General features: G+C 48.8%; 1 protein-coding gene across 12 annotated transcripts in view; it reads right to left on the bottom strand.

Annotated features, from left to right (window-relative positions):
• The window catches only part of smarca4a (SWI/SNF related BAF chromatin remodeling complex subunit ATPase 4a), a 131,412-nt gene that overhangs the window by 8,002 nt on the left and 97,037 nt on the right, over window positions 1-26,373 (bottom strand). For 7 of the 12 annotated variants that reach the window (XR_011354268.1, XM_069927237.1, XM_069927244.1 and 4 more), the window contains 5 exons: window positions 21,408-21,452; window positions 15,859-15,936; window positions 9,912-10,130; window positions 9,034-9,287; window positions 5,954-6,062 (listed from right to left, as the gene is read on the bottom strand). Coding sequence is in view for 11 of the 12 variants with exons in the window: in XM_069927237.1 (XP_069783338.1) it covers window positions 5,954-6,062; window positions 9,034-9,287; window positions 9,912-10,130; window positions 15,859-15,936; window positions 21,408-21,452 (705 nt within the window). In the remaining variant the exon portion in view is untranslated. The remainder of the gene's footprint in view (window positions 1-5,953; window positions 6,063-9,033; window positions 9,288-9,911; window positions 10,131-15,858; window positions 15,937-21,407; window positions 21,453-26,373) is intronic. The other 5 variants (XM_069927246.1, XM_069927243.1, XM_069927245.1 and 2 more) reach the window with 3 other exon arrangements.

Below are 26,373 nucleotides of genomic sequence, written 5' to 3' on the forward strand. Positions count from 1 at the left end.
AATAAACTTTTGCACATACTGTAGACTTGAGACATGTACCAATAAACATTTGTCCATGCCATGTATTGATAAAATGGGGCATTTACCTCCACCTATGAACACAGTATGCAATGGATTTCTTTTCATCAGGGGGTGTATGCTGAGTTAATTAGCCATTCCTAATTGCTCCTACTGGCTATTGCTCGGCAAAAGGAGGTGTAAGGTGCTCCTCCTGTCCAACAGCCTACAGGTCATCATCCTTGGGCAAGGTGTCGTGAAGCCATGAATGCAGACGGTGGATGGTTTTTACAAGCAGATTCTACAAATCAGAATTTACAGTTGTAAAATTAAAAATGCTGGCCAGATGAATCTGCTGATCGATGCCAGGGTTATCCATTCAGTACGGACACTGCAACTGAAGAAGGCGACGGGGAAACCACTTCAGTATTTTTCCCTTGTGTAATCCTGACCTCAACATCGACTACGGTCTCAGCTCAAAGATGGAGCCTTCTCTGAAGGAGAACAAGGGAGGCAACAACTACAATTTGGAGGGTCAGAGATCGTGACAGATGGAGAGACATGATCACCCACGCCGAACAGCGAGGCATCTGAATGAATGAATTGCTCCTGAGAAAGTGATGGTGAGCTGCCTTTCTTGAACTACCGCAGTCCTTGGGGTGGGGAACATAGCCACAATACTGTGAGGGAGGGAGTTCGAGGGTTTTGACCCAGCAACGGTGAAGGAACAGTGAGATACTTCCAAGTCAGGACAGTGCATGGCTTGGAGGGTAACTTCCAGGAGGTGGTGTTCCCCTGCTTTTGCTGCCCTTGTCCTTCCAGATGGTGGAGATGGGCAGTATGGAAGGGACTGTCCCAGGAGTCTCAGTGAGTGGCCACAGTGCACCCTGTAGATTAGCCATTCACAATGGGTGCACTACACTACACACCACTCCCCCCCACCACCAGGGGCCACAGCACATTCAAACGCCTTTTTTTCTTTTCGCCTCACGTAAAATAAATATTGTTTTATTCAATTATTTTTAAAATTTAAATTTAGATATACATCACAGTAACAGGACCTTTCGGCCCACGAGCCCGAGTTTCCCGATTACACCCTATTGACCTACACCCCAGGTACGTTTTGAACCGTAGGAGGAAACTGGAGTGCTCGGAGAACACACAAACTCCTTACAGGCAGCACAGGATTCGAATCCCTGTCCTGGTCGCTGGAGCTGTAACAGCGTTTTGGTAACCGCTATGCCAATCGTGCTGTTATTACATGTTTTTTTAATGTAGTTGGGAGAAGTATGGAAGAGACCAAAACTTGACTGCTTCACAGGGAAGGGTCCCAGAAATTTTGAGCAGAGTTCAAAAAGGGCCATAAGCCAAAAAGGTTGAGAATGGCTGCTGCGTAATGATACAGATGGCAAATACTGGGTGGAGGGAGTGAACAAGTGTGGGCGGGGAGTATACATTGGGCACATACTGTTAGTAGCAGACTGGGCACACGATGTTAGCACCATCCCTGATTTGGACAGAAGCCAACCTTGTGCTCACTTCACCTTTGGGGAGGACAGATGAGAATGATGGTGGTTTTATTCTCATACGCACTGTACAATGTACATGTGCACCAACATTCTTACTTGGGGCAGCAGAACGGATACTTGTAAAGAAAAACTATAAAAATAACTTAATTGAATTAAAGTGAAGTGAAAAGAGACAATAATGACATTAGATACAAGTGTTCACAGTACCCAACGACAAAAGGGGGGGGCACGGTTAGTGTAAGGGGTACGGTTAGTGTAGAGGGGACACGGTTAGTGTAGGGGATATGGTTAGTGTAGAGGGGGCACGGTTAGTGTAAAGGGGGCACGGTTAGTGTAGAGGGGACACGGTTACTGTAGGGGGTACAGTTAGTGTAGGGGGTACAGTTAGTGTAGGTTGACACGGTTAGTGTGGGGGGATACGGTTAGTGTGGGGGGATACGGTTAGTGTAGGGGGTACGGTTAGTGTGGGTGAACACGGTTAGTGTGGGGGATACGGTTAGTGTGGAGGGTACGGTTAGTGTAGGGGGTACAGTTAGTGTAGAAGGGGCACAGTTAGTGTAGGGGGTATGGTTAGTGTAGAGGGGACACGGTTAATGTAGGGGACACGGTTAGTGTAGGGGGTACAGTTAGTGCAGAAGGGACACAGTTAGTGTAGGGGGTACAGTTAGTGTGGGGGGACACGGTTAGTGTGGGGGATACAGTTAGTGTAGGGGGTACAGTTAGTGTAGAAGGGGCACAGTTAGTGTAGGGGGTACGGTTAGTGTAGAGGGGACATGGTTAGTGCAGGGGATACGGTTAGTGTAGGGGGTACGGTTAGTGTAGGGGGTACAGTTAGTGTGGGTGGACACGGTTAGTGTGGGGGATACGGTTAGTGTAGAGGGGGCACGGTTAGTGTAGAGGGGGCACGGTTAGTGTAGAGGGGGCACGGTTAGTGTAGAGGGGGCACGGTTAGTGTAGAGGGGGCACGGTTAGTGTAGAGGGGGCACGGTTAGTGTAGAGGGGGCACGGTTAGTGTAGAGGGGGCACGGTTAGTGTAGAGGGGGCACGGTTAGTGTAGAGGGGGCACGGTTAGTGTAGAGGGGGCACGGTTAGTGTAGAGGGGTCATGGTTAGTGTAGGGGGTACAGTTAGTGTAGGGGCTACAGTTAGTGTAGGTTGACACGGTTAGTGTGGGGGGATACGGTTAGTGTGGGTGAACACGGTTAGTGTAGGGGGTACGGTTAGTGTGTGTGAACACGGTTAGTGTGGGGGATACGGTTAGTGTCGGGGGTACGGTTAGTGTAGGGGGTACAGTTAGTGTAGTAGGGGCACAGTTAGTGTAGGGGGTACGGTTAGTGTAGAGGGGACACGGTTAATGTAGGGGACATGGTTAGTGTAGGGGGTACGGTTAGTGTAGAGGGGACACGGTAAGTGTAGGGGGTACAGTTAGTGTGGGGGGACACGGTTAGTGTGGTGGATACGGTTAGTGTAGGGGGTACGGTTAGTGTAGGGGGTACGGTTAGTGTAGAAGGGGCACGGTTAGTATAGGGGGTACGGTTAGTTTTGAGGGGACATGGTTAGTGTAGGGGACACGGTTAGTGCAGGGGACACGGTTAGTGTAGGGGGTACGGTTAGTGTACAGGGGACACGGTTACTGTAGGGGGTACAGTTAGTGTACAGGGGACACTTAGTGTAGGAGGTACAGTTAGTGTGGGAAGACACAGTTAGTGTGGGGGATACGGTTAGTGTAGGGGGTACAGTTAGTGTAGGGGTTACGGTTAGTGTAGGGGATACGGTTAGATTAGAAGGGGCACAGTTAGTGTAGGGGGTACGGTTAGTGTAGAGGGGACACGGTCAGTGTAGGGGGACACGGTTAGTGTAGAGGGGACATGGTTAGTGTAGGGGGACACGGTTAGTGTGGGGGGACGGTTAGAGTAGGAGGGACACGGTCAGTGTGAAGGGGACACGGTTAGTGTAGGGGGACATGGTTAGTGTAGGGGACATGGTTAGTGTAGCGGGGACAATGTTAGTGTAGGGTGGGACATGGTTAGTGTAGGGGGGACATGGTTAGTGTAGGGGGACATGGTTAGTGTAGGGGGGACATGGTTAGTGTGGGGCGACAGTTAGAGTAGGAGGGACACGGTCAGTGTGAAGGGGACACGGTTTGTGTAGGGGGACATGGTTAGTGTAGGGGGGACATGGTTAGTGTAGGGGGGACACGGTTAGTGTGGGGGACGGTTAGAGTAGGAGGGACACAGTCAGTGTGGAGGGGACACGGTCAGTGTGGAGGGGACACGGTCAGTATAGGGGGACATAGTTAGTGTAGAGGGGACACGGTTAGTGTAGCGGGGACACGGTTAGTGTAGGGTGGGACATGGTTAGTGTAGGGGGGACATGTTAGTGTAGGGGGGACATGGTTAGTGTAGGGGGACACGGTTAGTGTGGGGGGACGGTTAGAGTAGGAGGGACACGGTCAGTGTGAAGGGGACACGGTTAGTGTAGGGGAACATGGTTAGTGTAGGGGACATGGTTAGTGTAGGGGGGACATGGTTAGTGTAGGGGGGACACGGTTAGTGTGGGGGATGGTTAGAGTAGGAGGGACACGGTCAGTGTGGAGGGGACACGGTTAGTGTAGGGGGACATAGTTAGTGTAGAGGGGACACGTTTAGTATAGTGGGGACACGGTTAGTGTAGGGGGGACACGGTTAGTGTAGGGGGACATGGTTAGTGTAGGGGACACGTTTAGTGTAGGAGACATGGTTAGTGTAGGGGGGACAGTTAGTTTAGGAGGGACATGGTTAGTATTGGGGGGAACATGATTAGTGTAGGGGAACATGTTTAGTGTAGGAGACATGGTTAGTGTAGGGTGGGACATGGTTAGTGTAGGGAGACACGGTTAGTGTACGGGGGACAGTTAGTATAGGGGGCACATGGTTAGTGTAGGGGGACGGTTAGTGTAGGGGGACGGTTAGTGTAGGGGACACGTTTAGTTTTGGAGACATGGTTAGTGTAGGGGGGACACGGTTAGTGTAGGGAGCCCCGTTAATGTAGAGGGGACACTGTTAGTGTAGGGGGGACACGGTTAGTGTAGGGGACGGTTAGAGTAGGAGGGACACGGTCAGTGTGGAGGGGACACGGTTAGTGTAGGGGGACATAGTTAGTGTAGAGGGGACACGTTTAGTATAGTGGGGACACGGTTAGTGTAGGGGGGACACGGTTAGTGTAGGGGGGACACGGTTAGTGTAGGGGGACATGGTTAGTGTAGGGGACACGTTTAGTGTAGGAGACATGGTTAGTGTAGGGGGGACAGTTAGTTTAGGAGGGACATGGTTAGTATTGGGGGGGAACATGGTTAGTGTAGGGGAACACGTTTAGTGTAGGAGACATGGTTAGTGTAGGGTGGGACATGGTTAGTGTAGGGAGACACGGTTAGTGTACGGGGGACAGTTAGTATAGGGGGCACATGGTTAGTGTAGGGGGACGGTTAGTGTAGGGGGACAGTTAGTGTAGGGGACACGTTTAGTTTTGGAGACATGGTTAGTGTAGGGGGGACACGGTTAGTGTAGGGAGCCCCGTTAATGTAGAGGGGACACTGTTAGTGTAGGGGGACACGGTTAGTGTAGGGGGGGACGGTTAGTGTAGGGGGGCACGGTTAGTGTAGGGGGGCACGGTTAGTGTAGGGGGGCACGGTTAGTGTAGAGGGGACACTGTTAGTGTAGAGGGGGCACAGTTAGTGTAGAGGGGGCACGGTTAGTGTAGGGGGTACAGTTAGTGTAGGGGGCACGGTTAGTGTAGAGGGGACACGGTTTTTGTCGGCGACGGTTAGTGTAGGGGTACAGTTAGTGTAGAGGGGACACGGTTAGTGCAGGATGGGCATGGTTAGTGTAGGAGGGACATGGTTAGTGTAGGGTGGGACATGGTTAGTGTAGGGGTGACACGGTTAGTGTAGGCCACGGTTATTGTAGGGGGGCACGGTTAGTGTAGAGGGGACATGGTTAGTGTAGGGGGACACGGTTAGCGTAGGGGGACACGGTTAGTGTAGGGGGGACACGGTTAGTGTAGGTGGGACACGTTAGTGTAGTGGGGACACGGTTAGTGTAGGGGGTGGCTTGTTTAGTATAGGGATTAGTGCCATGCTGTTACAGCGCCAGCGACCAGGTTTGAATCCGGCACCATCAGTAAGGAGTTTTTATGTTCTCCCTGTGTATGCATGGATTTCCTCCCATCCTTCAAAACATACTGGGGTTGTAGGTCGATTGGGTGGCACGGGCGAATGGGCGGGAAGGGCCTGTTAACATGCTGAATATCGGAATTTAATAAATTTCATTTGAACTGGAGGTTTACGTGGTGTATTCGGGGCTGTGGGTCATGGACTGAAACCCAGCACACTGCACACATTCAAATCGACAGGCAACAAACCAGACAACTGGACAGTGGCATGACGTGTACCTTGATTTTTCGGAAGTCAACAGGTTTGCGGATGAGCTCGTAATACTCGGGAAGCTCCTTGCGAGAGGGAAGTTGAATAAAAACTTCACTGAGCTGTCGGCCAGTACTACTTTAAAAAGAAGAAAAAAATTGAGTGTAATTATTAGCCAGTTGCTGCACAGGAGTCGGAGTTGGGCGAGGTGAAAAGATCTCTGTCTGCTGGCAGTGAATTATTAGAGTAGTTTAACAGGGCACTCTCACTAAGACCCCTACCACCCCACACATAGCATCTTTCAGCTGCTCCGGTCGGGGAAGAGATACAGGAGGATCAGAGCCAGCACCACCAGGCTGAGGAACAGCTTCTTCCCACGGGCAGTGAGAATGCTGAATGACCATAGGAACTGGCCACACTGATCCTCCGAGACTCTCATATTCACAAAACAATATGCATTTATTTATTAGTAGATATGAATACTTATCCCGCATAAGTGTTGCATGTCTATATTTGTGGTATATCTAGTTGTGTGTCTGTATATTTACATCGAGGACGGAGAACGGTCTTTCGTCAGGTTGTACTTGTGCAGTCAGATGACGATAAACTTGACAACACAACACACACTGATACCCCTTTTACACAGCGATCCCACTTAATAGGCATGTGAACGACCTGTGTTTAAAGCCAGGTTGGATCATTCACACTAAACCAAGAAAAGCTGGGTCAGTGCGACCTTTGTACACAGCAACTCTGCATCTCAGCTCTGATACAATCTACCTTGGTAGGTAATACAGGGGATGAAAATGAACCCCCGCCCCCCCCCCCATCCCACGTTCGTTGTGTTCACACAGGTAAGTGAAACAGTTAAAAGGCGGTTAATTCCCGTCTTTTAATGGCTGTGTAAAAGAGTCCTCAGCAAATTGCTGTAGCAAGAGTGAAGAAAAGATACGCTCCAATAAAGGCCCTTTGGCCATTTTTAGCTCTGAATGCCCTTTGCCACACAGCCCCCTTTTGAAACTGGGTACTAAATTTGCAATTCACTCTCCACTTATTGCATTGCAGATCCATTTCTTACAAACTCGACACATGGAAGGGGTTTGGTTTGAGCTGCATGGATCAGCATTTGTGCCTGACCTGCCCATCACATCCGAATCCAGTGCCAGCAAAACTGAAGCAAGGGAACGAGCTCTCAGAGTGAAACATCAAAGGTCTGTAGGCACTGTGTTGGAGTAAAAACACAGAAATGCTGGAGGAACTCAGCAGTGTCCACAGGTGGCAAAAATATACCAACCAATGATTCGGGCCTGAGCCCTTCCTCAAGGTGTGAGCAAAAAGCAGTCAGGTGCCGGAATTAAAAGGTTAAAGGAGAGGAGCACTGAGCAACAGACAAGAGGGGTAAACTGGATGTGGAGAGGAGAGGTGGGAACTGATCGAGGGAGGGGGTGCCTCTGTGGAGGAAGGGGCTAACAGAAACAGGAGAAGTTGACATTAATACCATCTGGTTGGAGGATACCCAGATTGAAGATGAGGTGTTGTTCCTCCAATTTGCGGGTGGTCTCAGTCTAGCAGTGCACGAGACCATGGTCAGACATGTCAGCAAGGGAATGGGATGGGGAATTAAAAACATAAGAAATAGGAGCAGAGTCAGCTGTCCGGCCCATCGAGCCTGCTTCACCATTCAATGAGATCACGGCTGATCTGACGAGGGGCTCATCTCCACCCACCTGCCTTTCCCCATATCCTTAATTCCCCAAGTATGTAAAAATCTATCCACCCTTATCTTAAATATATTTACTGAGGTCACCTCCAATGGGCAGCGAATTCCACAGATTTACCACCCTCTGTGAAAAGCAGTTCCTCCTCATCTCCGTCCTAAATCTACTCCCCTGGATCTTGAGGCTGTGTCCCTAGTTTCTGTCTCCCCCACTTATGGAAACAACTTGCCTATCTCTATCTTATGTCTTTCAGAATTTTATATGTTTCTATAAGATCCCCTAAATTCCAGCGAGTTCAGTCCCAGACAACTCAATCTCTCCTCGTAGGCCAACCCCCTCATCTCTGGAACCAACCTGGCGAACCTCCTCTGCACTGCCCCCAAAGCCAGTCCATCCCTCATCAAGAAAGGAGACAAGAACTGCATGTAGTGCTCCAGATGCAGTCTCATCAGTACCTTGTGCAGTTGCATCATAACCTCCCTGCTCCTAAATTCAATCTCCCCAGCAATAAACCAGAGCACATGGATTAAGGGTAAAAGATAAAAAAGTTTAGGGGGAGATTCTTCCCACAGAGAGTGGTGGGAATGTGGATCGAGCTTCCAGCTCAAGTGGTGAATGTGGGCTCAATTTTAACCTTTAAGAAGAATTTGGACAGGTACATGGATGGGAGAGGTATGGAGGGCCATGGACTGGGTATAGGTCAGTGGGACTAGGCAGAAAAGTGATTAGACACAGATAAGAAGGACCAAAAGGACCTTTATCTGTGCTGTAATGTTCCATAGTTCTATGTGGCAAGGATGTTTCCCACCGTAGGGGAGTTTAGGACAGGAGAGAATAATTTTGGGATAAAAGAGTGTCCATTCAAAACAGATGCAGAAAAAAATTCTTTAGCCAGAGGGTCATGAGTCTGTGGACTTGCTGACACAGGCAGCTGTGGAACTGAGGTTGTTGGGTGCATTTAAGACAGAGTGAAGGCATCAAGGGTTACAGGGAGAAAGCCGGGGAGTGAGGCTGAGAGGGACGAGGGATCACCTGGTCCTCGCCGAAGACTCGACGGGCTGATTGGCCTACTTCTGCACCCAATGTTTTTGTGATCTTCCCCCAAGACCCCAGGGAACCTCAAAAATTTACTCAGTGATGGTCTAATTGGAAGCTACAGTGATCCCCTTGCTCACCAGCAACGCGACTAATCATTAACCCCTCTACCTGAAGGATAAATCCCAGCCCCATTTTTCAGTCACCCCGGCTCCACCGAGCTCTCCCACCCAGGGGCTAAGTATCTGAAGCACCCCTGGATGTCCTGTGGCCCAACTGCTCCAGGTGACTCCTCCTTGTTTCCCTCCCACCACCCAGTCTCCGGGCCAGCCTGTGTCGCATCCCCCGTCACCAACCTGTCCTTGTATTTGATGACAGCCTCCACAGTCTTCTTCATTTTCTTGGTGAGGTTGGGGGGGTTCGGTGACAGTTTCTCAGCCGGTGGACGTCCTCGCTTCTTCTTCTTCTTCTCCTCGTCCTCCTTGTCCCGGCCACTGCGCGTGCTGGTGGTTGCCATGATCACCGGAGGGTCCACATCGCGCTTGCGCTTGCGGGCTTTCTTCTGCCGCACCTCCTCTTCTATCTCCTCCAGGTTGCCCTCTTCTATGGCCTGTGGGGAGAGAAGGAGAATACAATGAAACCCGTCCTTTTTGGTACCTTATTCAGCCAGTGGCCTCAGGAGGGAGTGTGTGTGTGTGTGTGTGTGTGTGTGTGTGTGTGTGTGTGTGTGTGTGTGTGTGTGTGTGTGTGTGTGTGTGTGTGTGTGTGTGTGTGTGTGTGTGTGTGTGTGTGTGTGTTTTTGTGTCTTTTGTAGGTGTACAATTGTGTGTGTGGTATTTGTATGTATGTGCGACTCATTCTTTCTTGTGCATGTGTGTTTTCGTGTGCACGCAGGCTTGTGTATTTCTGTTCAGCGCACATGACTTTCTGTGCTTCTATGTGTGAAAGTGTCTGTGCGTGTCATTCTTCTGTGTATGCATGTTTATGTATGTATTTTGTGTGTGTGTGTGTCTGTGTGTGTGCGCACACGCGTACACGTGCTGCACATGAACCTCTGTGTCTATGTGTGTAGTAGCCGCAGAGTCCTACCACAGATACAGCCGACACCTCATCGTCTGGCTGGCCTGGTTCACTCCATGCATGCTCTGCCACGAGAGGTCCGTGTGTGCCTGTGATGCCTGTGTGTAGGGAGGCCCGCTGAGCAGGCTGGGTCCCCACGCACCCACACTCCTACCTTGAGCCACTGTTTCTCAGTTAAAGAGTCGCTGTAGTCCACCTCCTTGCGCTGCCGTGATCCTCGGCCAAACATCTTCTCCTCCTCCTCTTCGCACGTCAGCCTCTCCACTTCAGCGTCATCCTTCAGGATCCAGTTCGGGAGCTCGTCTTCCTCCATCAGCCGTGGCCTCCGTTTTGGGTTCCTGGCTTCTTCCCGACGCCGGTCTAAATCCATCCGCTGCAAGAGGGAGAGAAAGTGAGAGATGGGGAGTGAGGGAGAGTGAGGGAGGAGGAGAGTGGGAGGGGAAGGGAAAGGAAAAGAGAGAGATGAAGAGGTAGAGAGTGGCAGAAAAAAACAGACAGGGTCAGAGAGAGACCACAAGGGTAAAAGGAGGATAAAACGATATGGAAAAAGCAAGAGGAAGAAAACAGTGAGTGAGAAAGGTAAAAAGAGAAAGAAAGCACTGATTGAATCACTCATTAACATCTGGCTTAGTTTCTGTGTCTGTACCTTCATGCAGCCAGCTATTGACCTTATCGTGATCAGTCCCCTGCCCCAGGACTGAGCACCCACTCTCACCCCATTTCCCATCCGAACCTTCCCTGTCTCCTGTTCTGAATCCGTGCAAGAGATGTGCATGTAAAGGCTGGAACTGTATCCCATGGAGAAAATAAAAGGAACTGCATTTATATAGCAGATTGACACAGAACATTTAAAGCACTTTTGCTGCTAATAAAATACTGTCCTAGTGTTGGAAACATTGCAGATTACACTGGACGATGAAGATTTTGCTTCCTGAACACTTTTGAGTGTATTTTATGCATTTTGGGCTGCTGACCACAAAAATCAGCTCAAAGTTTTCCTATCACATACTTTTTTTTAGATTTCCTGCCATATTTTATATTGTTCACAAAGCAAGCTGTTTTGGTCAGTCCAAGCACACCTGGGCCTGCACTTAGTGTAGGTGCTATGCAAATGTTGTTTTAGGCCTGGGCATGCTTGGGAGGCATTTAAAGGTGTTGTTGAGAATTTTCCTAGCAACTACAGAGCTCCACAGATTGACAACATGCTTCAAGCAGACAAAGTGCAACATGTCAGTTCCTGCATTCGCACTTGGACGTCTCCTGATCTTGGTGCCGTCAGTGACGAACACGGTGATAGGTTTCATCAGGATATTGCGACTGTAGAAAACAGGATCAGGGCAACTGGAATCCATCAATGCTGGCCGACTATTGCTGGACACTGACACGAGAGGCATCAGATGCCGAGTACAAACGAAAATCAACGGCAAAACATTTTTTGGTCAGTTGAGCTGACACAATGTGTCAGCATCATGAACCGATTAAACATGGTAAATTCAATCAAAGTTAATTTAATATTTATCCAACTTCCTACATGATGCAGCAAATCTAAAATTATCTTTGTGTTCAGCTTGAAGTTGTCTATCATAATCTCCAATTGTTTTTCTGTTGACCTTAATCTGCCTTAATGGCATATACTGAGAGATAAATTATCACCAGGGTTTTATCTGAAAGTTGCTTGTGCAATTTAGCATATTTTGTTGGGCTTGGTTGACAGCATTCTTGCTTCTAGACAGATCCTTGATGGGCAAGGTATGATTGAGGGAAGGGCAAAGGTGAATGGTTGTCTGGAGTTGGGCAGAACCCATATTCCAGGTTGCAATCTTATTGAGCCATAATCTTGTTGAATGGAGGGACAGCATGGAGCAAGTGGCCACCTCATGAAGCAGGCCCTTCAACCCATCAATTCAACCTTTCCCACTAATCCCATACTTTAATCTCCTCCACCCCACCCCCCCCCAATTCCCATCTACTCTCTCCAGACTCTCCCACTTACTTGCATGCCAGGGGCCATTTAGAGCGGCCAACTCACCCATCCTTGGGAGGTGAGATGAAAGCAGAGTCTCTGGGGGGAACCCATGCAGTCATAGGGAATACTAGACAGACAACGGGGATTGAAACGGAATTCTGGACCAGTGAGGCAGTGGCTCTACTCCACCACAGGGTTAAACAGCAAGGAAACAAGTGCTTCAGCCCAACTGGTCCACGTCAACCAAGCTGCCCACATCCCTTCCACCTTTCCACTCTTCACACCAGTCATCTTTTAAACTGTATCTAAACTGATCTGTCAACTCTTAATTATAACTCATTTTACAACCATTATTCGGTGGTTTATAATTAATCTGTCGGCTCTGTTTCCTGTTCTTCCTTTCAGTTCATCCCTGACCAAGCCTGGTCCACTGCTTCGCAGCCCACATTGCCCGCTCCTCCACCACCCGTTCCACTGGCACTTGCTGGGTTTCCCTGCACTGGGTCCAACCTGCTCCACTGGGCCATCAGCCTCTGGTTTCCCTTAAACCCACCCCCCCACCTTCTTCCCCCTTCCTCCTTTCCTCTAGCTCTGTCTCTCTTCCCTTTCCCCATCTCCTTTCACAGAGCCAAAATCAATTTTCGCCCTTCCTCTTAATGCAGTGGTTCTCAACCTTTTTCTTTCCACTCACATCCCACCTTAAGTAATCCCTATGCCATCAGTGCTCTGTGATTAGTAAGGGATTGTTTAAGGTAGGATGTGAGAGGGAAGGGAAGGTTGAGAATCACTGCTCTAGACCCAATTGTTACTGAAATATTTTACTTGAGAAAAATTGTCATTGGCCCATTTCCTTTTGGAGCTCAGAAACCGTGCACATAACAAGTCCATTAGGTACGATTAAAACAGTGGTTTTCAAATTTTATCTTTCCACCCACATCTTTCTTTGGTTTGGCTTCGCGGACGAAGATTTATGGAGGGGGTAAAAGTCCACGTCAGCTGCAGGCTCGATTGTGGCTGACAAGTCCGATGCGGGACAAGCAGACACGGTTGCAGCGGTTGCAGGGGAAAATTGGTTGGTTGGGATTGGGTGTTGGGTTTTTCCTCCTTTGTCTTTTGTCAGTGAGGTGGGCTCTGCGGTCTATACTACCTTAAGTAATCCCTTACTAATCACAGAGCACCTATATCATAAGGATTACTTAAGGTGGAATGTGAGTGGAAAGAAAAAGGTTGAAAACCACTGACTTAACATATCCAATTAACACCTTTTGTTCGTTAGTCTGTCCTCCTCCACCTCCCATTCTTCCCCGCTTTTCTCCCATTATTTAATTCCGGCTGCTCTTTCTCATACCTTGAAAGAGGGCTCAGGCCCGAAATGTCGGTAATACTGTGAGACCGGCTGAGTTCCTACCGTGTTTCTGTCTATTTTACCCTTTCAGGACCACCTCTCCCTATCTAGTCTGCGCTGCCAACAGGCTCCCGTACCCGTTTCAGGCCTGGTCCTGCTGCCTTCTCCATTTCCTGTCCATGCCAACCCAACCATGCTCTTCCTAGACACCCTACTCTCACTGCTCCACTGGTGGTCCATTCCTCCAGCCCTCATTTCCCCAGCGCCCGGTCCTCCTGTTCCTGATTCATCCCGTGTGGTCCACTGGCCAGCGCCCTTTCTGGTCTGCTTGAATGTGACTGCCTTGACCCTTTCAGGTCCACGCACCCATTCCCTTGCCAGAAATGAGCTGCCACTTTTTGTCTTTTGTCGTCCTGTTGACATCTCATCTCTCGCAGCCGTGACACTGCTGTCCTCCTCACTCACGTAAAACGGCTATTTTCCCTGAGGAGATGGGGTACCACATATGTCAGCGCCAGTAATCAGGACCCAGGTTCGAATCCCGCGCTGTCTGTGAGGAGTTTGTACGTTCTCCCCATGTCTGCGTGGGTTTCCTCCCACCCTTCAAAATGTACTGGGGGGAGGGTGTAGGCTAATTGGGTGTAATTGGGCAGCATGAACTCGTGGGCCGAAAGGCTGTATGTCTAAGTATTAAAAAATTAATTTAAATGTTTAAAAATTACAAATTTTCAGCTGTAAATGTGCTAAAGTGAAGCCCTGCCTGTCCTTAGGGTGGACAGTAGAGATCGAACAGCACGGTTCTGTAATCACCTGTCTGTGTTATGCCATATGTATTGTTCACCCAAGCTGTGCAAGGGACCCTCCTGTGCTCAAATGTCTCACAAACTTGAAAAGTACTACCCTTGTGAGCTGATTTGAGCAACGTGAAAGGCACAAAATAGTACAATTTCTTTTGTTTTTTTTTCTGAAACTGGGCACCTTCTTCTCTACAGTGCTCTGGGTTACGTGCTCGGACTTTCTGACTCAGGGTCAGAAACATACCCACAACACCAAGCTGTTGCCTCAGCTGGAGACAGAAACACTCTTCCAGTGAACCATGCAGGTCAGAAGATTGTAGGTGCAGTTCTTTGCTCTGGTCACAGTTAGTTAACAGCAAGGACAGTGCTAGAAAGATTTCTCCTCACTGAATGAGAGAAGGGAAGATCAGGGAGAATACAAATCAACCAGGGATCTTGACCACTACTACCCGATGTAGGGGAAACAGGGCAAATGAGCCTTCCAGCACTGGGAGGTGTCCGTCCAGGAATGCCTGCTACACAAAAGCTTGGTGCAGCCAAAGGCCCTGTGGAGGAAGAACGACCATCTGGGGTCCCTCTGTTGCTAGTTCGGAGGGGCTGAGACCATTGGGGAAGTCTCCCAATCAATGGAAGGCCACATCTCCCCAGGGGTCCACATGGTGCTGATTACAAAAATAACGTGTTCATACTTGTATGTACTGAACTGGAACATGAAGAGTGGGTAACACTCAGAATAGAAGGAGCTCTGCATTATGCTTTCTTTGTACATATACCGTGAAACCCCTGTTATCTGGAGTTCAAGCAACTGGCAAACAAATTGGAGAAAATAAATAGGTAAAAAATACAGACGTTTAAAATTAGGACACCCCGCTGTTAGTTTGCCAATCACACATCCAAAAAATACACTTTTTCAGCTAAAAACACAACGCTGGAAAAACTCAGCAGGTCAAACAGTGAACTTTATCTTCTTTGGCTTGGCTTCGCGGACGAAGATTTATGGAGGGGGTAAAAGTCCATGTCAGCTGCAGCCTCGTTTGTGGCTGACAAGTCCGATGCGGGACAGGCAGACACGGTTGCAGCGGCTGCAGGGGAAAATTGGTTGGTTGGGGTTGGGTGTTGGGTTTTTCCTCCTTTGCCTTTTGTCAGTGAGGTGGGCTCTGCGGTCTTCTTCAAAGGAGGTTGCTGCCCGCCAAATTGTGAGGCGCCAAGATGAGTGAAAAGCAAAGGTAAAGATACATAACCAATGTTTTGGGCCTGAGCCCTTCATCAAGGTGTGAGCAAAATGTCAGCAGACATCCAAACAAAATGGTGGGGGAGGGGGGCGGGGTGGAACACAGACCCAAAGGCAGGAGGTAATAGGTGGTTAAATTTTAAATTTAGACATACAGTAACAGGCCATTTCACCCAAAGAGCCCATGCCGCCCAATGACACCCAATTAACCTACAATCCCCGGTATGTTTTGAAAGGTGGGAGGAAATAGGAGCACCCAGAGGAAACGCACGCAGACATGGGGAGAACTCGCAGGATTCGAACCCTGGTTCCTGATCGCTGACACTGTAACAGCGTTGCGCTAGCCGCCACGCTAACCGTTCAACCCCAGGGAGGGCACACCAGCAAACAGGGGGGAGGGGGGATGGCTCTGTGAATAGAGAGGGAAGGGGTTGGAGAGCTGGAGGGAAAAGGGAAGGGAGGGAGAATGCACCAGTTGAGTTTCTCCAGCATTGTGTTTTTATCTCAACCTCGGTGTCTGCAGACTTTCGTGTTTTACTTCATACACTTAAGCAGCCTATTCCAAACCCATAGGTGCTGGATACCAGGGGGTTTACTGCTTTAATATGAATAAAGCTACTTTGAAAAAACATAGGATCTATTGTGATAATTTAAAAGTTTAACATGTGTCCAGCACCATCCAGATTCAGACAAGTAAGTGGGACCTTTGTTAAGGTACAAAAGTTACTGGAGGGATGCCTGCTTCTCCCAGTAACTGCTCACCATGAACAGATCAAACTCCTCTTCATGCCTGGCTATCATCTGGTTCACCGTCTCGTCGTCAGGGACCTCATCTTCTTCCTGCAAAAGAATGAGCGCAAGGTCAAAAGCAGCTGGGTGGTGAGAGGTGCGAAGGTTAAGTTGACTCTCTCTGCCACATCAATGCTCCCAACCGCCTCGCTGTGCCTGCAGCGGGGTGGGGGAGATCTCTGCATCCCTGTGACCCTGCAAAGGCTGCAGGAGTCCTGCAGGTGAATCGCTGCAACTGTTCCCAAACGATCTGGAAGGGACAGATTTTCATGTTGCTGATGACACTAAATCGAGTGGAAAAGTAAATTGCGCAGAGGCGATGGAGAGCTTGCAGAGAGATATAGATAGGTTAAGTGAGTGGGCGAGGATCTGGCAGATGGAGTACAATGTTGGCGAATGCGAGGTTATCCACTTTGGAAGGAAGAATGGAAGAATATTATTTAAATGTCAAGCGATTGCAGCGTGCTGTCGTACAGAAGGACCTGGGAGTGCTTCTGCATAAATTGCAAAAGGTTGGTTTGCAGGTTATCAAGAAGGCAAATGGAATGTTGGCCTTCATTGTTTGTGGGATCTAATTTAAGAGTAGGGAGGTTTGAATCCCGCTCTGTCTGTAAGGAGTTTGTATGTTGTCCCCATGTCTGCTTGGGTTTCCTCCGGGGCTCTGGTTTCATCCCACTGTTCAATACGTACTGGGGGTTGTAGGTTAATTGGGTGTAATTGGGCAGCATGGGCTCCTAGGCTGAAAGGGCCTGTTACCGTGCTGTATGGCTGAATTTAACTTAAAAAAAATTAAAACTTCACAAAACTGCATCTAGTGTCTCATCCCAGATAGTGTCTGATCTGGACCATACACGAGGCTACGGATTGAAGCGCAACTTTCCCCAGATGATCACTCATACACAGAAATGAGCAACGGAACACAGAGTAGGGGAGATATTTCGGCAAGTGCAGCTGTGACTGTCGCAGAGCTGGGATCATAAGGCATGCAGTCCACACAAGGCTAGCTTTCGTCTCTCATTTCCATCCTGACTTTGCATTGAACTATTGCAGGATTGGTAATTGCACAGAGAGCCCTGGAATTTCGCCGATGACCATTTTAAGGAATATGAGGAGATCCTTATAGGGCAGGGGTGTCAAACTCAAATTCACGGAGGGCCAAAATTAAAAACTTGGACTAAGTCAAGGGCCGAACTAAATATTTATTGAAAATTTTCAACATCTGCATGTTTTCTCTTCTTTCAACATATGTAATGTTAAACTTTAGGATATAACTTTAGGAGGATAATGTTACAGGTCAGGAGTAGGTAGCTCAAGTTCACCCTTTGCTTGACCTGAGGGAAACATATTTGGTCCCTGTGGAGATGTAGTCAGCATTCACAGGCTGTGCCCATTTTGGCCTGCATCAGGACTCAGCATTTCCTGCTCACTCCTCAGGCTCTAGGCCTCTATTCACCCTCGACCCACCATCCCTCTACCTGACCAGTCCTTTACCCAACCTCTACTCACCCCTCACTCCACTCGCTCTGCCTCTACCCACCCCATCCTATACACGCCCCTCTACTGCCTCTCCCCTCAACCTGTTCCTCCCTCTACCCGTCTCTCACCCTCTAATCACCCCTCCCCTACTCGCCCTGCCCTCTCCCCTTTTACCACTTCCCTATCTACCCCTCCTTCTACTCATCCATCCCTCTAACTGCCCCTTGCACCACCATAACTTCCCCTGCCCATTACTCCTCACCTACACCCTCTGCCCACCCCTGCTTACCCACCCACTCAGGCCCAGCGTGCTGCCGATCAGCCTTTGCGGAACAGCGGGGGCCGTGCGCAGCCTGCCATGTCCGTCGCGCCGACAGGAAATCACAGGCACTAGCCAATCCGCCGCACCGCTCAACAGGTGGGAGAAGTGACTGGTTGTGCGGGGAGCCTTCCAACTGGCTTGTCGGCTGATGACATCAACAGACTTCTCGTGTTACAATTTTGTTTTCCCCGTTCTCAAAGTTTGCACGGTCAACCGGCAACACTCTTGCTCCCTCCGCATCCCGTGGATCTGATGCCCGGGTGTTGTTAAGATTCCCAGCAGAAGGTTTGTGGAACTTTACCATTCTGGATTCCTTTTTGAGAATATTCTGGCCATCTTTTAAGGGGGGTGGTTTTAGGGGGGAGGGGATAGTTAGGGGGTGGGGAAGGATGTGCAATGAAGGGGGAGGATGGTGGGGGTGACATTACCAAAAAACAGCATCGGCTCTCGCTGCAGGGCGGGCCACCTCTAATACATTTTTGAAATGATCTTGCGGGCCAAATATAATTATATCGCGGGCCAAATTTGGCTCGTGGGCCAGAGTTTGACATGTGTGTTATAGGGGATTCTGAGTACACTGAGTAATCGGCAAATTTTTTGGACCACTTTTTCAGGTCAACAAAGGGAGGGGGAGGGTCGACTTTCGGGAGCTCGGATGGCTGGGAGCAGGTTGTAAGTCTGTGTTCGGAGCGTCGGGAGCTCGGATGGCTGGGACCGGGTGGTAAGTCTGCAATCAGAGTGTCAGGAGCTCGGATGAGTGGGTGGCTGAGGCAAGGATCCGCAATCGAGAGCTCTAGTATGCAGGCGGTAGGTAGGCAGGTGTTGGGAGCTTGAATGGGCGGGCTTCCGGAGTGAGGATCTGTGGTCAGATGGGCAGACGGCCAGGGCATCAGAAGGCCCAGTAGGCGGGTGGCCGGGGTGTTGGGAGCTTGGATCGGTGGGTGGCCAGGGCCAAAAATAGGGGGTCAACATTTTCATGGGTATAAAAAAAGACCCTATTTTTGGGTCATATAAAAGGGGAGGGGGTGTAGACTACTACATGGTATTAATGATTACATTACATACTTAACCAGGCACCCTTGATACAAATAGGTGTATCTGGGACATCATTCACAACTGGGAAACCAATGGTGAAGATTGGAATGGACAGATTGACAGAAGATGCTCTAGTCAAGCTCTGTGTGTATCAGAGAGTGTTACAGCTGAGCTACTGAGTGAGGGTGAAGAAAACGGAGTGCTGATTCGAGGTCTCTTTACACTGAGGGTGAAGTTGTTATGGAGGATGCTACATAGGAAGGTCTATGATAAAGATGGGGCGTTCTGTATGTCTTTACCTTCCAGTAAGACAGTGGGCATGCGAGTCACAGAGTTCATTCGAGAAACAAAACTGAGCACTTGTCACAGTTTCCCCCTGGCTAAAATGGGACTGGGGAAGCAGGGTAGAGGGAGGGAAGCCACGGCAGCGACCAGAATGAGGAAGTTCTACATCCACTGGATAAGCTCAACCTTAGTCCTGGAAATTCTCAGTCCAACTCTGGGTACTCAGGTGCTGCAGATGTGGAACTAGATTAATTTAACTTCTTTAGCCACTTAGCTGCCCCCTCTCTGCATTGATGCCCCTTCTCTGCACTGATGCCCCCTTTTGTATTGATGCCCCCTCTCTGCAGTGATGCCCCCTCTGCAGATGCTCCCTCTCTGTATTGATGCCTCCTCCCTATACTGATGCCTTCTCTCTGCATTGATGTCTCCTCTCTGCAGTGATGACCCCCTGTACTGAAGCCCCCTTCTCTGCATTAATGCCCCCTCTGCACTGATGCCTCCTCTCTGTATTTATGCCCCCTCTCTTCATTGATCCATTATCTCTGCACTGATGCCCCCCCTCTGCACTGATGCCCCTTCTCTGCATAGATGCCTCCTCTCTGCATTACATCATCTTTGAATTGCTGCCCCCTCCCCTCCATTCTGGCCTACTTTTGAAACACCATCTATTCCCGAGAGTGGACTGTTGAGCAATGAGATCATGGCTGATCTAATGGTGGGCTCATCTCCAGACTTTTCCCGCAACACTTCCTGGAGCTGGCGACAACTCCCCTTGCTGCTGGGGGGCGGGTGGGGGGATGTACGAGTCCTCCCGGACCTTCAGCCCCAATCTTGATGCAGATAATCCAGCATCCGCTTGGATACAAACACCCCGATATTCCGGCCTCTGGTTCACTGTCGAGACTGGAATCTAAGTCTGTGGTGGGGGGTGGTTTGGAGTATCTGTGGCCAGGGCTGAGGTTTCCAAGTCTGGACTGTGGCCCAGATGGACATTGGAAACCGGAAAACTGGAATGTGGGAGGGTCTGTAGTCAGACCCTGAGTTCATTGGAAAATTTGTGCAGAAAAAAAAGTGAAATGAGAGCACACTTGACTATGAATCGGAATCACATTCACTAGTCTGGAAAATCTGCTAGCTTGAAGCCCCAGGAGTTCCTGATTATCCACTTTTACTGCCACAGGAACCTACCATCTGGTGCTGTCAGTTTGACACCCTTGTGCAATCTTTCCTCTTCACCCATCGTACCCTTGGTACCTACCCCTGTGACCGCAGGAGAGGCTCCACTTGCACCCACACCTCCTCCCTCATCAACATTCGGGATGCAAAACAGTCCTTCCAAGGGAAGCAACACCTCACTTGTGAATCTGCAGGGGTCGTCTACTGCATCCAGTGCTGCCGCTATGGTCTCCTCTACGTCGGGAGAGACTGGACGCAGACTGGGAGGTTGGTTCGCTGAGCAATTCTGCTCTATCCACCGCAGTAGTGTGGATCTCCCAGTGGATACCCATTTCAATTCCCCCTCTCATTCCCTTGCCAACACATCTGCTCGCGATCTCATGCACAGCCGGACTGAGACCACCTGCAAATTGGAGGAACCACATCTCATCTTCCAATTGGGCACCCTCCAACCAGAAGGCATTAACATCGACCTCTCTGGCTTGTGTTAAATCCCCAGCTCATTCTCCATCCCTGTCTCCTTTTACACAGACAAAATCAATTGTCACCTCTCACCTTATCATATACAATTAACTCAGCCCCAGCCATCACTGTCCTGATTTTTTGTAGGTCTCAGGCCCAATATATCCATGTCTCCTATGGATGCAGAAAGACCAGCTGAGCCCCTCCAGCATTTCCGTGTGTTTTTTACTACAATCACAGCGCCTGCTGTTTGAAAGAAGACCTCAGTACCGTTTGGAATGACTGCTTTAGAGAGAGGTCCTTCAGCATTTGGACCATCAATCCCACCAGCTCCCCCCCCTTCATCTTGAGACTACCCAAGCCCCTTTTGAAAGACGCTGCAGAATTTGCTTCCACCTGCATTTCAACCAGCGCCGATTACAAGAAGTTCCTCTCCTCATCTCACCCTCATGGAAGACATGAGCGGTGCGACTCTTGCCAAGAATGGGACGTGCAGAATTCCCCCCAACTTGGATCCAAAAATGAATGCAATAAATATGCCCCGCTTGTGGCAGGGTCTTTCAACCAACACTTGTGAAGAATCTTTTGGCAAAGGTTCACATCGACATAGTACTGAGGATTCCTGCTCATTCTGTCATGAGCTCCAACCTCAAAGGGATCAGTGAGATATTGCCAAAGATGTGCACAAATGAACAGAGACATCTGATACAGTCCGACAACGAGAGGATGCGTGTATGCAAGTCGGACTACAAACTAGTCTACTTACAGCATGTCCTTCCGATCCTTTCACCTCCGCTGCCACAACCTCAGACTATGTTTATTCGGGGCGGGGAGAAAAAAAACAACAAACAAATATCCCATTACTTCATTTTTTTAGTCACCAATGATTACATGGAACACTTGAAACAAAACTGCATTAATCAGAAGTCATCCCAGCTCTAGCCGAGGCCAGTGGGACCTGATGGTAATCTGTGGTGAACTTGTGGTCAAATCTGAGGTGACCTGGTTAAGTTTGGGGGGGGGGGGGAGGAGGGAGGGTAACAGTTTGTTTAGTGGGGTAAGTATTGTTAAAGTCAGCAAATAGCATAACCAATTAAGCATACAACAGTTTCTTTATTCAGCTATGATCGCGCTAGCGGGGGTGAGGGGTACAAAGAAAGAGTTCAGAAACTCGTTCTCTACACTGAGCCCCACTCAAAGGATACAGAGTGTTCATCCCACTTTTATACACCTTTGGACAGGGGTCTGCATGAGACCCTACAAGTTTCACACATGTTTCAAACAGCTGGCAATTCTTGTTTTTACACATGTTCCCTTGTGGTGTCTGCGGACGGCTAGGAAACGCCAGGGTGTTCTTACTCTCGGGATATCTACATTACTATATTCTTTGTGGTGTTATTTACAACCGTGTCTGCCTGTCCCGCATCGGACTTGTCAGCCACAAACGAGCCTGCAGCTGATGTGGACAGTTACCCCCTCCATAAATCTTCGTCCGCGAAGCCAAGCCAAAGAAAAGAACAGCATAGGGAAGATTATGTTAGAAGGCAGTCACATTCCCACCATGTTACAAGGCAATTCATTAACCCTTTGTTAAGCATATTCGTTACATTTATTCTTTCACTTTATCATTTTGCTGTGTCTTTGGGAACAAAGATCAAAATTTCAAATGCTGAAAATACTCATCTAGTCAGCCAGCATCTGTGGAGGGTGAACCATAACTATTTGTTCCAGGACACTGACCTATCAGAGGAAGGGGGTGATTTTATTTTTAAGCAAATAAAAGGGATGTGAGAGTGTGGAAGAGAGATGACAGCAAGAGAAAAGACAGGATGAGTAAAGAAATATAAAATGGGTCTGGAGGAGGGATGAATGACAACAGCTCCCTTCCAAAAAGATTTGAGGCAGAGGTTACGAACCGAAGAACGAGCCCCAAAGGGTGTTATGTGCCAGTTTAATAACTGAGATTGCCGAAGCTTGGTTCCATGAAAGTAGTGGAGGTGATTCAAGGCCCAGAGTTCATACAGGTTGTCCCTCTTTAATCCAGCAACATCTGGTTCTGGCCATTGTCGGACCACAGAAAATGCCAGAAAACAGAAAGTGACATCAATGGGAACCTCCTGTGTAAACATAACAAAGCTTAAAACAGGAAGTAATACTGTGGGGAATCACAGTTAGGGTAGTGGTTAGTGCAACGTCTCCTTACAGCCAACGATTGGGACGTTAGTACAAACTCCTTACAGACAGCGCGGGGCTCAAACCCCAGTCCCGAACACAGCGATCGGGACCGGAGTTCAAGTCCCACACTGTCTGTAAGGAGTTTGTACTAACAGCGGCAGATTTAAACACGCTGGACCTTGGGAGCTGTAGAACCACATAGAACGGGATGGGAAGGTCTACAGCATACAGTGGAGGAGGTCACATCAGGAATAGTAAGTGCAATTGGGCTTAAACTGACCACAATGCATGAGCAATCATTGTTTTATCTGGAAAGAGTTTGGAGAGGAAGGAGGAAATGGAACTCATGACCTTTTCCAATATAAAGATCTCTGGAGAGGAGTGGGTGGGATGATTGAGGAGCAGGTTGTGGTCCCTGGAGAGGGATGGAAGGATTGAGGAGCAGATCATGGTTGAGCAAATCAAGATCTCTGGAAAGGGTGGAGATTGAGGAGCAGGTCCAAGTCTAAGGAAAGGAGCAAAAGGTGGGGGGGAGTTGAGGAGCAGTTCTAGCTCTCTGGGATGGAGATGGAGGGGAGGGGACAAGGTCTCTGGGAAGCCCTAAGGTGGTGGTGGGAATGGTAGCATGGAGATGAAGGATGAGGAGGGGGTGGGTTTACAGTTGGGGTGGCTTTACAGTGGGGTGAGTTTAAAGTAGGGAGGGGTGTTTACAGTAGGAAATGTGTGAGTTTATAGTGGGGGGGTGGGTTTATAGTGGGGGGTCCCATCAGTGAGTTTACAGTGGGGAGTGTGTGGGTTTACAGTGGGGAGGGGGTGGGTTTATATTGGGGGGTCCCGTCAGTTAGTTTACAGTGGGGAGTGTGATTCTGAGCTTGTGAGGGATTGATTTGGAGCAGTGCAGTCAGTGGGCTTATGTCACTTCATTTCGTACTGCACCAGTCTGACACAACATGGTCTCGATGTCGGTGGGGCAGGGCACCAACATGAGATTAATTTTTAAATTTAGACATACAGCACGGTTACAGCCAATTTCTGCCCACCAGTCCATGCTGCCCAATTAACCTACACCCCCAGTACATTTTTTGAAGAGTGGGAGGAAATCGGAGCCCCTGGGGAAAACCCACGCAGACACGGAGAGAATGTACGAACTCCCTACAGACATCGCGGGATTTGAACCAAAGTCCAGATCACTGACACTGTAAAGACATTGCACCCCAATAGACTGATTCCCCTCACTACCCACTGACTCCTCCAAGCTGGGCTTGGAGAGGGACCTCAGATTCCAGCCTTTTGGGAACAACGTTGGTTCTAGGACTTTTAGATCAAGACCTCTTTCTCGGCTTTTTTGGAAAACAGCTGTTGGTAAATTATTTTGGTGTTTATACCTTCTACAGATGCACCTTTTGTTTCTTTACTTCTTCCAAGCCCAGTGCTCCCTGGACAATGCTCTCTGTGTGGAGTCTGTCCTCCCTATCCATCATTAATCTTCCATTTGTTCTTTCCTTACCTCCCCACACTCCCTGCCTCTGCATCGTGTTCTAAACCCATGACATCTCCAAATATTTCCAGTTCTGACAAAGATCAGAATCATTATTGCTCTCTCTCCCTCATCTCTCTATCTCCTTCTCACCACCTCTCTGTCCCCCTCCCTCTACTGCTGTCACTCTCTCCCTCCCCACCTCCCTCTCCTTGCTCTCTTCCTCTCCTATCTCTCTCCCTCTTGCCCACCCTCCTCCCTCTCTCTTCCCACCCCCTTTCTCTCTCTCTCTCACACACACACACACACACTCCACACATGCACACACACACACCCCACACATGCACACACACCCCACACATGCACACACACACACCCCACACATGCACACACACACCTCACACACACACACCCCCACACATACACACACCCCACACATGCACACACACACAGTTTCTCTCTCTCCCCTCCCTACATGTGACCTAAACCATGGAATATTTCCAGCAATTTTGTTTCCTTGAGATTTCCAGCATTTATGATTTTGCTTTGGCCTTTGTAATAGTTTTATGTCGGAGACTTACTGTAAAGAAAGATGATTATGAGGAGAGGTCTTGCTGTAATTGAGAGTGAAGAATTATTTGAGAATGAAATGGGCCATTATTTAGCGAATGAAATAAAAAAGAAAACGCTTCAAACCAGCAGAACTAAAGGACATGAACTTTGACCAGGCTTTTAATCACCTGTCCGTGGATATCCTCGGCTTGCTGTCAGTTGTTCTCAGTCTGATTGCATTTATATAGTGCCTTTCACGTCTCTGCGACACGTTTCTGTTGTTTTATTTACTGTTGACGGAAGTAAAGCAGCCAATCTGCACGCAACAAATTCCCAGGTGAAAACACTATGGTAACTATGCAGAATGATAAATTGTTTAATAATGTGGAATCTATTATTCAACATTAATAAACAATAATTTGTTGATAGATAATGTATAACTTCACTGTGCTTCTTTGAAATCACCTCACGCATCCATCTAAGGGAATTTCAGCTCCATCTGATACTCTATTCACTGGAGAAGGCCTGACAAAAGCCACAACTCATGTCTTGGGACATTTTATTTGGTTAAAAGGCACAATATAAAAGCAAGTTGGATTGCTTTTGTTAAGAATTCGTCCATAATCATGATTCTGCTCGAATCCTGGACTCTTTGTGGATCAGTTAGATTTCCAGAGTTATCGATGCGGTGAGCTGAGCTTGGGTCAAGGAGGGAGCCCATTGCCGACAGGTGAATAGTACTGGTCAGCGTAGCGGATGGCGCCATGCAGCGACCCGGGATTGAATCCTGCGCTGTCTGTAAAAAGTTTGTATGTCCTCCCCCGTGTCTGCGTGGGTATTCTCCAGGTGCTCTGGTTTCCTCCCACCGTTCGAAACCTATGGAGGTTGTAGATCAATTGGGTGGCACAGACTCGTGGGCTGGAATGGTGTTTTACCGGGCTGCATGTCTAGATTTAAATTCTAAAAAAAAAATTAATTATTTAAAAAATGTTTTTGACATACAGCCTGGTTACAGGCCATTTTGGCCTGTGTCATCCAATTACACCTCCCAGTATATTTTGAAGGGAGGGAGGAAAATGGAGCTCCCGGGGAAAACCCACACAGACACAGGGAGAATGTATAAACTCCTTCCAGACAGCATGGGATTTGAACTCCGGTGCCGATCGCCGGCATTGTAACCACTTCATAGATTATACCATAAAGAGTTCTAATCGGGGCTCATGAGGAAGGTGGAGGTTATAGCTCATCTATTTTACCGCAATATTTTCCTGCTACGTTCTGGGGAGTTGAGCTTCCTGACCTTCTGCAAGGAAGCAAATGAAACAGCCATGATTTCCCACCGACCACGGCTACTGAGCGATCGGATCTCAAAGAACACCCAAGCTCCTGGGGTCCAGAACAACCCATGGCCCTGCGCTCCATTTTAGACCCACTCCGATAGCCCAGTGGCCTCACCATGATTGAAGGCAGAAGATCAAAGGATTGCTCACACTGAAGTTTTTTAAATCTTGAACATCGACCGGGGAAT

Source organism: Narcine bancroftii, chromosome 3, assembly GCF_036971445.1.
Source record: "Narcine bancroftii isolate sNarBan1 chromosome 3, sNarBan1.hap1, whole genome shotgun sequence".
Taxonomy (NCBI): domain Eukaryota; kingdom Metazoa; phylum Chordata; class Chondrichthyes; order Torpediniformes; family Narcinidae; genus Narcine; species Narcine bancroftii.